Source organism: Lipotes vexillifer, unplaced genomic scaffold (assembly GCF_000442215.2).
Source record: "Lipotes vexillifer unplaced genomic scaffold, Lipotes_vexillifer_v1.1 scaffold58, whole genome shotgun sequence".
Lineage (NCBI taxonomy): Eukaryota > Metazoa > Chordata > Mammalia > Artiodactyla > Lipotidae > Lipotes > Lipotes vexillifer.
The window spans coordinates 4,351,791-4,369,566 of record NW_006781997.1 but is presented as its reverse complement, the minus strand read 5'-3'; the positions used below and the strand labels follow the sequence as shown (position 1 = coordinate 4,369,566).

The 17,776-nt window shown below is 38.3% G+C and overlaps 1 protein-coding gene across 1 annotated transcript in view; it reads right to left on the bottom strand.

Moving 5' to 3' along the window:
• Positions 1-5,529, bottom strand: part of ROS1 (ROS proto-oncogene 1, receptor tyrosine kinase) — a 116,191-nt gene extending 110,662 nt beyond the window's left edge. The window contains 1 exon segment of the mRNA XM_007454922.1: positions 5,407-5,529. Within this exon segment, the coding sequence (XP_007454984.1) occupies positions 5,407-5,529 (123 nt within the window).
• Positions 5,530-17,776: the final 12,247 nt, after the last annotated feature.

Here is a 17,776-nt window from a genome sequence, read left to right as displayed (position 1 = left end):
GGGAAAGGAGAAGAAGGCTTAATATTTTTTTTGTTTTTAGATAATAAATACATAGAGAGTAAGAACTGTATCTTTTAGATTAATTGTGCAACCACATACTTCGCAGTTCTTTGTTTTCATAATTTTGTTCAAAATGAAGCCTTTGATTCCCCTTTGTGTGACTGAAACACATCCATACACAGCGAAGTGTAAGACGGTGAATTTGCAATTGAATTTTTTCCTACCCTTTCAAAAAAATCAGGGTTAGCTCATAAAAGCAAAAGGGTGGATGCTGGGTAGTTTTTAAACAATAAAGCAACAGATGTTTCTTGATGACCATAAAGTCACACTGTAACAGTATTAAGTCCTTCTGTTGGCAGCTCTCAAAATTAAATTTAACAGGCTGAATGGCGTGCCCATAAATGGTCTTGGGCAAGGTAGCTTCCTGAGTTGGGTCTAGGGGGTTCTTATGAAGCAGATTTGTCAACCCTCTGTCCTGATCTCCACTCCCTCTCCATCCCCTTCCACCTCATTATCACAGCTAACATTAGTGAGTGATTCCCACGTTCCAGCCACTCTTCTTGGTGTTTTACACTGTCTTATTTAACGTCCCAACAACCCTATTCAACAGGTACTATTGCTAATTCCATTGTGCAGCTGATACCCAGGGAAGTTTTGTAAATTGTCCAAGAGTTAGGATTTGAATATGGCACGGAGCCTCCGTGCCTGTGCTCCGGGGCCTCCGTGCCTGTGCTCCAGAGCCTCCAGAGCCTGTGCTCTTAACCAAAGCACGGATGCCGCCTGTAGTCTGCACCAAATTCCTCACGTTGGACTTAGGATCCTCGTTGTTTAACTTAGTTCCACCTGCTCCAATTACCTGCTTGAAAGACACAATCCCAGTCCCGGTTCTTAAAAACTCAACCCAACACCTACTTCTTGGCACAAGCTTTTCTATCTTGCCCGCCTCAGCCGGAACTAATTTCATTCTTTACTTCCTACCCTAATAATGAAACAGAGCAGAATGATCTGTATTTTAATCCCACATATGGTATTTGCTCCTGATGTGATATTTTGAAAGTTACCTATGCTGTTTAAACTTAGTATTCTCATCTGAAACATAAGTAGGATAATATTAATAAACATAAAGTTCTGTGAGGATTCAATTAAATCACATATTCATTATTATAGTACAGTGCCAGGTGCTTAGAAATCTAATATTAATATTATGTGCAAATTTGCTATAAACAGCCTTTTGCAGACATATCGTTAGTTATGCAATAATCTCTTCAGATAAATTTCTTGATGTTCAGTGTTAGTATATTTTCTCTTTTAATTTTGACATTTATTAACCCACTGTTTTCTAGAAATCTATCAACTTACATCCTAACCAACAGCCCATGAAAGTCCCATCTTATCCAAACTTGGCCAACTGTAAAATGTTTTATCTCTGCCAATCTGATAGAAGAAAATTGATAATTCATTTTTTTCTGTGCAACTCTATGGTTGCTGTGAGGTTGAACATTTTTCACATGTTTTTTCAACATTCATAGTTCTTCTTTTCTAAAGTAAGTCTTCATGTTCTAAACTTAATTTAAATACTCCTATATATATATGAGTTGGTAAAATTGTGTTTATCATACGTAAAGCTTTTTTCCATTCTTTGGCTTTATTTTTATTGTCTTCCATTTATTGTCATATAGCTAGTTTCTAAGCAGTTGAATTTATTAATTATTTCTTTTAGTGATCCTGGATTTTTTGAAGCTGGCTTCTTAAGGCATTCCCACTCCAAGCTTATAGAAATATTCATCCCTAATTTAGTCTAATATTTTTATAGGATGAGGTCTTGTTTTGTTTTGGTTTTGCTATTTGTCTGTTTGTATTTAAATCATATCTTTTTTTAAATGCCTCCTGGAATTTATTTGAATCTGTTAGTGATGTAGGAGTTGGATTTTTTTTAATCCTTTTTTTAAACTTTTTTTTTAAAGAAAGAAGTACTGTACTTTTTCCCTTTTTATTTAAAGCAGCTTTAGGTGTACAGCAGAATTGAGATTATTCAGGTACAGAGATTTCCCATAAACTCCCTTTCCCCGCACATGCATAGCTTCCCCCATTATCAACACCACTCACCAGAATAGTACATTTTTTAGTAAGGACGAACCTACATTTGCATAACCATAATCACCCGAAGTCCACATTTCACCTTACCTTCACTCTTGGTGTTTGGACAAAAGTATAATGAGATATATCCCTCATTATGATATCAATACCATAGAGTATTTTCACTGCTCTAACAATCCTCTGTGTTCTACCTGTTCATCTCCCCCTAGCCCAACGCCATCCCTCTCAACCCCTGATCTTTCCAGTATCTCCACAGTTTTGCCTTTTCCGGAATGTCATACAGTTGGAATCATACAGTATGCAGCCTTTTCAGATTGGCTTCTTTCACTTAGTAATATGCATTTAAGTTTCCCCCATGTCTTTCATGGCTTGATAGCTCGTTTCTTTTTAGCTTAGAATAATATTCCATTTCCTGGATTGCTGCAGTTTATTTATTCTTTTGCCTGCTGAAGGAAGGAGTTATTTTTCATTCTAAATGGATGGCCCCACTTTGGTTTGAAGGATCATCTTTATCATATTCCACACTCCCTTATGTACATGGTGTTGTTTCTGGAGTGTATTCTGTTTTACTGGCTTGTCTATTCCTATACCAGTACAAATTGTGCTAATTTCTGGTTTATGGAAATTTTGGATTATGGTTTTGTTCCATTATCTTGTTATACAGTTACATATTGACATACAAGAAAGGTATTGATGTTAGTACATTTTTTTAAACAGGACAACCTTCTGAATCCTATAGTTTCTAAGAGTCTGTTTTTGAATTGAGTTGATACTTGTAAAAGAGCACTTCTGAACACTAGTCCCTCAGCTGTTCAGATTTGTTACTCAAGAAAAGAGTTTCGTTGCCAAAGAAGATCAGAAAATTGGGATTAAACAAAGCCATTAATATGCAGTTGTGTCCTGTGGATCTACAAAAAGAGGGTATGGCAAAAAGCATTTGCATAAATTATTTGACCATGAATCTCTTTTGTTTCTTTTTTATAAAGGATCTCACAATACTAGTGTGCTGAAGAACATTACTTTTGTTCTCTGCAGCATATGGCATATGTAATTTTAAAATATCAGGTCAGTTAATACACTCAACTAATACATACAGATTCCTCCATTAATGTAAAACCCATGCTCAAGCATAGAACACTGATTTGTGCATTTTGGGACAGCAATTCTAACATTCCTTTGTACAAGACTCTTTTGTTTCTTTTTAAAAGACAGATGCCTCAATATCAAGAAACATCCAGTGAGAATACTATAATATACATCCAATTAGAGTCTCAGAAGGCAAGAAAAGGATATAGTAGAGACAACATTTTGAGAAATGATGACTAATAATTTTCTAGAAATGTTGAAATACATGAATTAGGAGTTAAAGGAAGTATGTTGTATACCCAGCATGATAAAGCAAAAAAAATTTAATTAAAAAAAAAAAAAAGGACCACCCAGTGAAATCGAAGATGACCTTCACATCAAAAATCCAGGCTAAAAAGGATAGCACAGAAAAAAAATTCAAACAGTGAAATAAACTCGAGCACTTTTCCATATCTTTCCTCTGACCCACGGCTCCGTTCACTGTTCTTGCACTGAGCTTTTGTCCCCCCAGCCCTGTATGGGAGGCCCAGATGGAGGACATGATTACTGTCAGATTGGCAGACTGGGTCTTCTGCCACTGCCGCATCAGCTGTGCCTTTCTCTGTAGGTGGTGAGCAGAAGGCAGCTCGGCAAAGGACAGACTGTCTACTCCTCCTGCCAAGTCCTGAAATCAAGGAGCCCACACACAAAATAAGACAGAACTAAGCTTAGCTAAAAAAATAAAACAAATAGAATAATAGAAACAACCAACATCAGTTTTGATAGTAGGGAAATTAATAAACAAATTACAGTGGTACATTCATACGATGGAATATTCTAAATATATTAAGAATCCTGTTTCCATAAAAACTTCAGGGCATATGGGAAAACCCACCATGTAATGCTCAGTAAAAAAGCTGGGTACACAACTGTGTGAAAAATTATATACATATTTGAGGGAAAACACTGAAAGAAAATACAATCATAGGTTAATAGCGGTGGAATTATAGGAGTTTGTCTTTTATTCTTCTCTAGCTCTTCTCTATCTTATAAATATTTTACAATGAATATGTAGTGTTATAATCAGAGAAAATTTTTTAATTTTTTAATAAAGAAAGCATTTAATAGTCCCATTTTTCCATGTTTAAATTTAGATTACAACTGTAAAAACCTAAAGCACACAATTCTACATTCGTAGCAGTGAAGTCTTCAGCAAAGATTTATATAAAATACCACACTTTTTTAAAAAAGTGCTACTAACCGTAGTAAGCCTAAGTAGTGTTTTAAACTATAGTTTAAATTAAACCAAGAGTGTAACACAAATATGTTTCTTTTTTATTCTACCATAGACTTCTATCTCCAATACCTTAGCATAATAGTGAATATTTAGTACTTTTATTATTTTTAAAAGTATGACTATAAGTATTGTCACATGTAAGCTTCATGCTATTTCCTTTGTCTTTAGATAAGAAGAGAGCATCTTTCCCTGGCTAGAATGTATTTGGTTTTTAAAGTTGATTCAGTGACTGTTTTAAGCACAACTAAGTCAAAATAACTGAAAAGACATGAAACACTATATATAGGAGGAATGACACCCAAAAATGAGAAGGAAATCATAAATGTCCAGCAAAACTCACCAAAAGAATTACAAATGCACAGATAGAAAGGGATTTACCAACAATTCTGTCTTTTAATAATAATTATTATATATAAATATATAATACATAAAATAATATATAAATATATAATAACTAATAGTAAGATCAAATGTTCTCTGTGGCACCTACATCTGCTTCCTTCATCATCCACTTCCCGATACAGTCATCCATCCACAATATAAATAGTACTGCTGCCTGCAATTAGAAGGCATTGCCCTGTGGCCGAACCTATTGCATGCTTCAAGACAAATATAAATGATTTTGTAATAAATGAGTCTGACTGATATTTTTTAAGGTGTGCAAAATTGATTTTATTTAAGCCTTCTTTACCCGAAACCCATGCCGCCCCTGCAAAAAAAAAAAAGACCTATGAACAGATAACTTAAAGAAATAAAGTAGCTCTGCCCTACCTTCTGTAATGACTAATGTTCCTAACTTATTTTGGGAAAAGAATCTTTCTTACCTTGCTACCAACTTCTCATGAGAAAACTTCTCATAAAGATAAAATAATTCAAGCATTTGTAACAAGCTGAATTCTACATGTTCTAATTTCTACAAAGACAAATATTAGACCAGGAAAACTTACCAGGTTAGTTACACATGACTTTAGGCAGCTGTTTAAAATTGTACACTGTACCACAGAAATCCATATGCAGCCAAGAGTCACAAAATTGACAAGTTTCAGAACAAGCCAGTAAATGTTCTTCATCACTTCACCAATGGCGGATTCTTAGATGAACTTTCTTCTCATTTTCTCCATTTAGCTATCTGAATTCTTTGGGTTTCATCACTTCAGTTGAAAGAGTGGCCGGTGGATTTTTTGGGTTTGTTTTGATGTGTTGGAATATCTTTGCCTTTTAAAATAGTGTTTAGACCTTTGAATCCTAGATAGCTTGTATCATTCCCATAACAGCTATTTCATAATGTAGCTTCCTTTTACTCCCATAAAGAAAGTCACCCACTGCGTAAAGGTTAGGTCTTAGGAGAGCACTTCACATGGAAAGTAAACAAAGTAGAGAACGCAAATTGCATTTCAGCAAGCATGTGACACGTGCAGTCTGAGACGGGATCAGACTCGGTGGATCCTCCACCACTTCAATTCTTTGAGGTTTGTTCAGCTACGCAGGAAATTGGGTTTTGACCGTCTATGCTTTAGCAAACAGTAATACTATTATAATAATGAATTATCAAAAAAATCAAAGCGCCCAAATCAAATGATGCAGCAGAGAGAGAAAACAGAACCCTTCGAAACCAAATACATATTTCAAAATGAAAAAGCAAACAAAGCTGCAATGAATAGACAAATACTCTGAGGGTTAGCTAAAGACAAGGAAGTTTGTAAGAGCGCTTTCAGAACTTCACTACATATTAACTAAAACACAGCCTTATCAGGTCTATTGAGACAGAACTGAAACCAGCCACCACAGAAACCTAAGATACATCCCAGTGTAGCTGTCCTGAAAAGGAAATACTGTACAAATTTCCATCAACCCAGCATCAAGATAAAGTTTAAGCCTGAAACAAAGAAGCTGAAATTTGCAATGTACAGAAGTGAGTCATTCTGGTTAGCTACTTTTTAGATTGCTGAGGGTTAACTCTTTAAGGCTACATATTTTCGTGTTGGTGTTCTTTCTTATGACAATCTGAAGTACCAAATCAACCTCCTTGTCTTCTTAAATGAATTATACTAATGTAACTTAAGCTTTTCTTAATGGCATGAAGTTCTCATTGTGAGCAATGTCCGCATGAGGGTTTGTTTTGAGCTGAACATCTTTTAGTAAATGCTAAACAAATTGGTGAACAACGTAAAGAAGAACGGTACCGACTCCAGAACTGACCCCTAAAACCTGTTCTCTTGAAAAAATTCCCCACTGTCTGCCTGCTCTTTGTTCATTTTCTGCATTTTAAAGAACATAGATTAAAGAATATGTGACTATCCAACTTCTTGGTCAAAGGATATGGCCATCTTTCTACAAAAGCATTTTTAAATCACAGAATAAACTACCTTGCCTAAGGGATTTTCTCATCCCAACAAAATTTATCTTCTTCACTGTGCCACCAGTGCCTTTGTCTTATTAGCACAAATAATATTTGTAACTTTTACTTCACTAACAAAGTGGACCACTAAGTACTTCCTTGAAAACCTAAATACATTCTTTACTCTCACTTGATCTAACTCTTTGGTGGGATGTGAAAAAGAAGCATCCTTACAATATCAAGACTTGTGCTTATTCTGGTTTGGGGAATCTAACCGGTACATAGATTTGCACTTGTGAAAAATGGAGTATGTTCAAAGATATTTGTTGTAGAATTAATTATATTAGCAAAAGACTTGAAACAACCTAAAAGTTCAATAGTATAATACTGGACCAACCAATTCACACGTTTTCTCGAGGTGATTTCTCCAAATAGACTTATTTGGACTCCTTCACAACATAATAGTCTCCAGGCAATTGGACGGCTTACATGGTGGCTTAGAGCTTTGGTAAAAGTGTGCCAGTGTTGAGCTGTATTGACTTCCATGATTCAGCTTTAGAAATCATGCAGCTACTTTTGCTCCATTTTACTAATTACCAGAGAGGCACAAAACTGCCTAGATTCAAGAAGAGGGGAATTAGACCCTACCTTTTGATGTGGGAATAGCAAAGTCCTAGAAGAACATATAAGAGGAAGAGATCATTGCACCACCTTCGGAAAATAAAATCTGCCACCGTATAGGGAATCATTGTTGGGATGGTTCTGAAATGCAGAAAATTTAAGTTACCACAGTTTAGTTAAATAATAATACAGTTCAAACTTCAGTTAGCCCAATAGGTTAACTGTAACTATTGTGCATTAAACACAAACTTCTCTGCTATCTCTGCAGTCCACAAATCAGGTGTATATAATGGATGCACATTAAGGTCAGATACCAATTATGTCACTTCTTTCAGAGTCTGTCAGTGATTGGCCACTCACTGCACATCTGTTATTCAGTTCTTACACAGAGAGCAAAGCATGTTGTTGTGTTGCCTGCTTGTCTTCCAGTGGTAAATCCACATGACATTTTGCAAAATGATGTTCAGAAAAATGGATAATTGAAAAAAGGGAATTGGCCAACAAAGATAAAAATGCAGCAAAGAAACAAAAGTGATAAAACTGGAAGTGATATTTGAATCAAATGTAAATGGAGGATTTGACACCAAAAACAAGGCAATAAAAGCAAAAACAAACAAGGCGAACTACATCAAACTAAAAAGTTTCTGCATAGCTAGGGAACCCATCAACAAAATGAAAAAGCAACCTACAGAATGAGAAAATATTTGCAAATCATGTATCTGACAAGGGGTTAATATTTATTTGTAATGTCTGAGTTTTGTACCATGTGTACATATTACAGTTTCAAAAATTAAATTTTTAAATAATAATTTTTTAAATATCCTGCATGAAACTTTAAAGGTATAAGACTTACAACCTCCAAATTCATCTCAAGTTAAAATAGGATACTCTAAATACATGGCAAGAGTTCACACCAAACAAGTTCCTCCAAAATGTCTTTGAACAAAATTTTAGTGCATGCATTAAAAATTTTATACTAACAAATAAGACTTAAACTCCTAAAAAATCCCTTAGAATAAATCGACTTTCCCATGGGATCAATTTGCAATTAAGAGATCACATTCTGAAACAATTGCCTTGTTCATAGATTGAATCAGTGAGGTGGCACTGTGAAAGGAGAAATTGTTAACACATTCCTTTATTCTAATCCTGCTTCATTAGAATAAGCTATACAGATGGTTAGCAGCAGAATAGATTTGATGTGATCAAAGACATCGGAGTTTTGAAATCGTATTTATTGAAAATGTACAATGTATATCCTCAAACTCAGTTGCACTCTATCAGCACCACATAACTCCAGGGAAATAAAATTTTACAATCATCAAGAGGAGCGCCAGGGCTTCCCTGGTGGCACAGTGGTTGAGAGTCCGCCTGCTGATGCAGGCGACGCGGGTTCGTGCCCCGGTCCGGGAAGATCCTACATGCCGCAGAGCGGCTGGGCCCGTGAGCCATGGCTGCTGAGCCTGCGCGTCTGAAGCCTGTGCTCCGCAACCGGAGAGGCCACAACAGTGAGAGGCCCGCGTACCGCAAAAAAAAAAAAAAAAAAAAAAAAGCCCCAAAGAAGGACCTTTTACACTATTAGGCTTGAGAAGGGCCATGTTGTCAGGGGAACCACCGACTAAAACCGCCGGTCTGGCCACACCCTATACTAACCATGTGCATGAATTACCTTACAATAGGAAGTCCTGGTAAGGAATGTGGAACTAACAAGCCACTACCAACCGGAAGAATTCGGGAAAGGTCAAAAGGAGAGGGGAGATACCAGTCCATATGTCCTACCAACCTCTCAGAATCCTCCTCGCTGGATTCCATCTTGGCTGAGCGATGTGCACACCACCATGAAGGACCCTGAGTCAGAGTGATTGGCCAGAGAAAACCCAGAAACTAACCCAATTACCATAAAAGCCGAGACTGCAAGCCACGTGGCAGAGCAGTTCTCCTGGGTTCCCTTACCCTGCTGATCCCCACCTGGGCTCCCCTTCCCAATAAAGCCTCTTTCTTTGTCAACATGTGTATCTCCTCAGACAATTCATTTCCGAGTGTTAGACAAGAGCCCACTCTCCGGCCCTGGGAGGGGTCCGCCTTATTGCAACAAGACTGGTCTCAACTTTGTAAAATAAAACGAAAAAAAGAAAATGGATGCAAAGGAAGAAAACTTTCTGTTTCTTGTCTGCAAGACATTCATACAATAAGAGTGTGTTACTTTCATCACAGTCTTTAGATGTTTCTTCATGTGCATTTCACAGCATCTTCCCTGTCTGCTCCCCTGACCCCCTGTACCCATGACCCCCAGCTTCTCACAGGTGAACTGACTCACCAGTACCCCCAGGTTGGGCTCTCAATCCTACCATTGGCCAGAATTTAAGACACCCTCATTCATAGATGAAATAGGCACCAAGTCAGTTTTGCTGGATTTCTCACTTTAACTTTGTGATTCACTTCCATTTATTGAGTTTCTGCCAGAGTCTGGGGTTCCATAAACTTCTGGTAGCAACTCCGAATTTGTATCTTCACAAATAATCTGTTTCTTGATACCTGGTTCCCATGAATGGGCTGCTGGCTGAAATTTCTCCAGTTAGAGCCAGTGGCCTCCAAGGCAAATACCTGTGTTCCACTGAGCACTCCTTCCAGCCACCCAGGGCCTTCTTATCTCCTGACAAAAGCATTGCTTTTTATTTGTCAGCTCTCCCAAGTATTTGCACTTTTTGAGCCTTTTCAATCTAATTGAGACTAAAAGGCATTGTGTTTTCATGGAAGATACTTCCAGAGATTGAAACTAGACACTGGATGACCACTTCAGCATTTTACCTAAAGCTAGCCCTCAAGTGAAAGCTGCTTTTGTAATAAAGTTGAGAGGTTTTCAAATACAGAATCAGGCCCTCTTCTCCCAGCCTCCAGATCAGAGGACCCAGAATCTATAACAGGGTTTTCACATTCCTCTTCCTCAAGAGTGGCCCCAACCTTTGTTCTTAATGAAGCTTGTCCAACCTCTGAGGAGCTGGGGCCCAGAAACCCCACAGTATCACGTGGCACCACCAGTGACCTTGCAGACTGCCATACACACCACCAGCACCCCATCTTGGGCCAGAATTGCTGCTGTTTCAAACCCTACTCCAGGCATGAAATATATGGACAGAGCCAAGAAAGCGACTGCCAAAGGACAGACGGTGGGCAGAGGACAGGAAAGCACAGATGCATCTTGTTGAGGCAGAAAACCTCAATGGGCAATGGGAGCAGGTGAGGGAGGCAGTGACTTTGACCCATGAGAACCAAGCCGGGGACTTTTATCTTGTAATAAAGGACTTTAAGAAATGTGTGATTATAATTGTAATTATCAAGCCGTGAGTGACGTGGGAAAAGCTCCAACATTGGCGTTTTTACAGATATTGAGAAACCAGTTTTAAAAGGGGGGGTGGCAGAATAGGAAGCCTTACTAATAACTAATTATGTTGCAGGAGAATGGGGCATGGAGGTTGGTCATGTCCCAGGTCTCTGGCGAGTTCCTGGAATGGGCCACCAAGTGAGGGTCCCTGGCTCTGAGCAGGAAAGAAGTCAAGAGTGAGCCATAGTAAAGTGAAAGCAAAGTTTATTTAGAGAGATACACATTCCGTAGACAGGATGCGGTCTGTCTCAGAGGTGAGAGTGGCCCCAGGGTGCAGGGGTGGTTACTTTTTATGGGCTGGGTAACTTCATAGGCTGTCAAGTGGGAGAAATACTCTTAACTAAATATCTTGGAGAAGGGGCAGGGATTTCCAGGAATTGGAGCACCACCCACTTTTTTTTTTTAACATCTTTATTGGACCACCCAATTTTTGGCCTTTTATGGTCAGCCTCGGAACTGTCATGGTGCCTGTGGGTGTGTCATTTAGCGTGCTAATGCATTACAATGAGCGTATAATGAGGCTCAAGGTCTACTGGAAGTTGAATCTTCTGCCATCTTAGGCCTAGAAGATTCTAACCCGTTTTTGTTGTGTCCTCAATGGCTGTGTCATTCTTTAAATGGGTGTGCCCAGCCCCCTTACCTCTTCTTTCAATTACATCATTTATTATTGTTTACCATTTATGACTTAGTCTGAGCACAAAACCAATTAGCTTTGAATACGGACTTCAGCCTTAAAAATGTCTTGACAAGAATACACCAAAGTTCACCTAGGAAAGAGAAAACAGGGAATCTTCTAGACTTTTCTTTGCTTCAAAGATTATTGCAGTGGTAGACTTCCCTGGTGGCGCAGTGGTTGAGAATCCGCCTGCCAATGCAGGGGACATGGGTTCGAGCCCTGGCAACAAGAGAAGCCACCACAATGAGAAGCCCGCGCACCGCAACGAAGAGTAACCCCCGCTCGCCACAACTAGAGAGAGCCCGCGTGCAACAACGAAGACCCAACACAGCCAAAAATAAATTAAAAAAAAAAATTGTTGCAGTGGTAAAGAGAGGCTTTGGTACATCAGAAAACAGTTCTTCACCCTTAACATGTATGGAGAGATAGTTTATTAGGTGGTAGACATGGTATTAGATTTCAAAGCACTTTATTTCTCTTACCACCCCCTCCTGCAACATGTCTCTGACATCAGAGCCCTCACATTTTCTGTCTCCTGGAAATAGTACAGTAGTTAGAACACGGAGTCCTATATTAGCCTGTGTCTAATCCTGGCTCCACTTATGAGCTTGGAAGTTACTTCAGTTCTGTCTGCCTCAATTTTCTCAACTGTAAACGGAGATAATAATAGATTCAATCACAAAGTTTTAGTACCTGCCGCCTGGTACATTCTTGGTCAATTTCTTCACGTTTAAGAATTTTGTCACTTAGGTATCCACGTTGTTCCAGTTGAGGTTAAATTAGTCCTAATGATTTGCTGAATTAATCTTCAACAGTTATTGACTGCCAACTATGTGCCAAAGACCATGCAAAGAACTATGAAGACAACACTGAAGCAAACAGATAAAAATCCCAGTCGTCATTTGGGTAGGGACCAGAGGAAGACACACCAGACATAAACAAGTAAAATGCCTGCTAATAGATAAAGAAGATGTGGTACATACATACGATGGAATATTACTCAGCCATAAAAAGGAACAAAATTGGGTCATTTGCAGAGACGTGGATGGACCTAGAGATTGTCATACAGAGTGAAGTAAGTCAGAAAGAGAAAAACAAATATCGTATATTAACACATATATGTGGAATGTAGAAAAATGGTACAGATGAACCAGTTTGCAAGGCAGAAATAGAGACACAGATGTAGAGAGCAAATGTATGGACACCAAAGGGGGAAAGAGGGGGCGGGGTGGTGGTGGTGGGATGAATTGGGAGATTGGGATTGACATAGATACACTAATATGTATAAAATAGATAACTAATAAGAACCTGCTGAATAAAAAATAAAATAAAATTCAAAAAAATAAACACGTGCTAAGTTATTATATGCTAATAGATTCTAAAGAGGAAAAAGGACAGATTTGTGGGGATAGAGGGCTAAGTTTGCAGGTTGCTATATTAGATATTATAGCATTGAGTAAACTCTATATAATTTTGTTTATTATTTAAAGATATATAAAATTGTGATTTTAATTGGAACAGTGAACTAGTCTTTGCTAATATAACAAGGTTACCTGCTCACAAATTAAAAACATTTGCACAAACATTGTTTTCTTTAGCTATTTGTATTTAGTAAAAAGATTTCTCAATCTCTTTCACATACTTTCAACAAGAGCACTTGGGCCACCTACTAGTAAAGATCACGGCTGAGAGCAAAGTGCTTTCTTTCAATAGCTCTTATTGCTATTGTGATGATAGACACACTGTTTAAACTCAGAGAGGCTGAAGAACTAGGAAACCATGACTTCAGCCTTAGCAAGTTTCTCTATTTCTTTATCAGATCACCTGATCTGCATTTGCAAATATTGCAACATATACATCAGACAAAGGTTCCAGTTGAATCCTTCACTAGAAAGAAATTTTATGACACAAAATTGTTACAAAGCCCCTCTAAGATGGGGGTTTATAATAATATAATTTTGTATTTAAAATAATTGACATTTATTTAAATATTATTAATATATTTATACCTTTAAATGTTTTAAAGATATTTTAAATTTTAATTAAATATTTTAAATATAAGTAATAATATAATGTATTATTGATTATAATATTATTAAATAATGTAACTTAGTATCACTAAAAATATATTTAACAATATAATTTAAAATAATATATTCTCTTTTTTATTTCAAAGACTGGGCTTGGAGAAGGAAGTTGGTTCAAACCACAGGCATCCAGACATTAATAGCCAACACCCTAGAGAGTGGAGATCAGTGTCAAGCTGCCATATCATCAAGAAAGTGTGAGTGCCCATTATCTCTCTGGCAAGAGTGAGGTAAATTGCTTTGGGGGTCTCAATCAGGGTTCCCATTTAAAAGGTAATCATTAAGAAAAAAGGATTGGAGTTTTGAAGATATGTTATTTGAATGTTTATATATATGTGTCCAAGTTTAATTTCGCTGTTTTGAAATACACACATGATTCAGAATGGTTCTGGTGGTTTTCTTCTACCATGAGTTTTGTATCAACATACAAATATAGCTGTTGTGATTAACTCACACTGAATGAGCAATGTCTGTGTACTGCACACTGAGAAACGGTTTATGTGTATTATCTCCTTCCAGTCTAAGACTCAATAAAATAATTATTAGCATATCCACTTTACAGTTGAGAAAACTGAGACCTGAGAAGGTTAACAAAGTTTCCTGGGTTCACACAGATAGGAAGCAGCAGAATTGGGACTGAAATCCATATTTATCTGACCTTAAATTCCATAACCTTAATTTTAATCTTAAAATCAACCTTGACATTAAACTGCCTTTAGCCAGGTAATGTTTTCAGTGGGTCATCAGCATTCTTTTCATCTCTCTGAACTGGAATATCTAATTAGAATGGTCCTGCTCATTTTAAAGAGGAAATGTATTTTATTTAGCACTATCAATTTAAAGTTTCGAGTAGTTCCCACTCCCCACTCCTGCCCCAAAATTTAAAATAATAATAATAATAATAATAACAGGAGAGAACTATAAGATATTGCATTCCGACTGCTGCAATAACTAATCATTTCTCAGTTTTTAGATTTGAATAAATTTCTTGGCGGGAATGGCAACATTTTAAGTGTATTATTATTATCCTTTTTAATAGTAACATTCCTTATATAATACTTACATTATACTAGATATTTCTCAGAATATATGAAATATACTATCTGTTTTTCAAAGGAGTTACCAAGACAAAGAACTAAGACTGAATAGGGTTTGGACAGTAGACTAAGCTTTGGTTTATTGGGAACTAAAAATGTCCTCATGAACTTAACATGTCATTAAGTCAATCAGTTTGACTAATCAGACTGTTCCCTGGTCTCTAGAATTGTGAAAAGTTGATCCAACAAAATCCCTTTGACATGTGTGAAATAGCTAGACTTCACTGGTCTATTCTAATCATGAACACCACTATGTTCACAAGATCACAGTGCCCTGTGCTTTTGAATCTTCTCCGTGGGAGAACTCTGACAGCAAAGGAGAATTAATGAGTTAAGTGGGGATGATGTCCATCTCTGGAATTGGGTTTGAGTTTTGAGCTTTGAGCTGCTCGAGCTCAAATTTTCTTTGTATCTCTAGTTTCGGTTTTAAAATTCATACAAATTTAGCATTTTACTCCATAACATGTTTTAATATAAAAATCAATGTAAAACTGAATTAACACTGGGCCCACCTACTTCCAGACTTCTTTTTTTTTTTTTTTTTTTTTTTTTTTTGCGGTACGTGGGCCTCTCACTGTTGTGGCCTCTCCCGTTGCGGAGCATAGGCTCCGGACGCGCAGGCTCAGCGGCAGTGGCTCACGGTCCCAGCCGCTCCGCGGCATGTAGGATCTTCCCGGACTGGGGCACGAAGCCGTGTCCCCTGCATCGGCAGGCGGACTCTCAACCACTGCGCCACCAGGGAAGCCCCCAGACTTCTTTAAATGAGATCATGTTTGTGTTGTTTAAGACATTTTCAACTTGATACTCTGATTCTTAGTCAAGAGCTTCTAAAGTGATAAATAATAATAAAAACAAAACAAAACAAAAAAAATGATAACAGATAACGATGAAGCCCAGCACCTTGCAGGTGATACAAAAATGTCTATAGGTGATGAATATTGGTATCAAATAAAAAAAGATTTAACATCAAAAATTCAAAATAAGAACTCCAGTTTTTCTTCCGGTAGCTTATCCCAATCACATGGGTCCTAATTAAGCTTCAGGAGCACAGGGCTGTTATTTACTCGTAAGGTTTGTTCCAGATATTAAACAGTCTTACCGTACATGGTGAACTATCTACAGCCAAACATGGCTGTGTGTTCCAATATTGTAAGCAGATCAGCTACTGTAGTCATTATTGTACTTTTTCAGTTGCTTTTTTAACCTACCTTGAATTTTCACTGAAATAGTCCCTTCAAATCCCTGGCTCCATTGTTTTGAAGGGACTCCCCAGCAGCTGATCTGCCCCAAGCCATTTATTTCAAGTGTAAAAGAGAACTATGATGTCTTCCTATGTCACCTCCTTTCTGAATCTTTACTTCCATCTGTTCCTCTGGAAACTGAATAGTCAGTTTCCCAGAGGAACAAGAAAGCCTGTAAATGCATCTCAAGCGACCCAGCTGTGAGGGCTGTGGTGAGATAGCTGCCTCGCTGCTCCCCAGGACAAGCACTGCCCTCATCACAAGTGGACGCTGTCTAGAGGGATAGGTGCACAGATTTGGCACTCCTAAGACTTGGGTTGCTGGACACCAATTCAGACTTTGGATGTGTCATTCTGTTCAGACTTGGAAATGTCAACTAGACAGTCTCTGAGACTAATTCTATACCAACACAAGGTGTAAAAATCAGCTGCTCCCCTGCCTAAAACACTTTATCGCCTTCCCATTTCCCTCTGGACTGTTAAACTAATTAAACAAGGAACGCATTAGACTGAGTTGGCTCTGATGCTGTGGGGGTCTAGGTAAGCAAACCAAAACCTAAGCCTGTAAATGCCTCGAGGTTGAGAAATCGGAACCTAAGGACAATCCATCACGACCAGCCAGCTAGGCTTTTCCCAAATGAGGCAACTGCTTAATCAAATAATTTCCTTGCTTTGCTTCTCTCTCGCCTCCTCTGTGTAAGTCTTTCGCCTATAGCACCTGTCGACAGAGCACTCCTAAACACTTCGCTCCAAATGGATTCTGACTTGGCACTGCCCAATTAGAGCCTATATTTGCTCAAATAAACTTAAAATTGTTAATGTGCCTCGGTTTACCCTTTAACAGTTCAACATCTAAAATCCCTAAAGCAGATGTGGTTTACAAGGCTCTCCTCGCCTACCTGCTCAGCTTCTCTCCCTCTGACCTCCTCCTACATCCCCTCCAACTGGCCAGAACTCCTTCTGGTTCTTTCCTTCACCAATGGGCCTTCCCTCATCAGTCTCCACTGCCTGGAAGGCCCACCCCTTTCTCCATCTGACTCATCCTACCCATCCCTCACACCACTTTCCCAGTGACCCACCCCCTCCAAGACTAGCTTTGGTTCCCTCATTCCAGCGTCCCTCTTTCCGCTCATAGTTGGCACACTTGTAATTAGTTGCTGATTAATTACTCTTTAGTTATTTGTATAAAGGCTGTATTCCACACTCGATTATCAATCCCCTGCGAGTAGGAGAGTTTTCACTGCTGAAACCTTGAACAGCTCCTTCAGCCAGTAGGTTCAAGCATGTGAAATGGCTGATATCTGAGCATCAGTTTCACATGCTTCAACCTAATACCGGTTCAACAAATACTTATTAAGCAAATACATTAAAAAGCCTTTCACTGTGGTTTTAGGATCTCTCCCTCCCTCCCTCCCTCTCTCTCTCTCTCTCTCTCTCTCTCTCTCTCTCTCTCTCTCTCTCGCGTGTGTGTGTGTGTGTGTGTATGTGTGTGTGTGAGGGATCATCTATTAGTGTTAACTGCTATTAAAAGAATCTCTTAAGTTATGCTAATTTTGAAAAATTTAATTGGGTTTCATGGAAACTTTTTTCAAAATTAAATACAATAATAAATTCTAAAAAATGGTTCCTGTTTGAAATACAACATCAGTAGTTTCCCTCTGCTGCTTTAATCTTAGGTCAGTTCTCTATTCACCTGAGTTTTCTTCATTCTTCTCTGAGATTTAGCTCAAAAGGTCACCCCTTGAGGCCTTGCAGGTGAGTTCTGCATGATTTCTTGCCGACCGACGGAAGGAGGAACCAGGACGGGATCTAGATTTGGCACTGTCACCCTCCCACCCCACCCAAAGCATCAGACACCTTTCTTCACTTTCCTTCC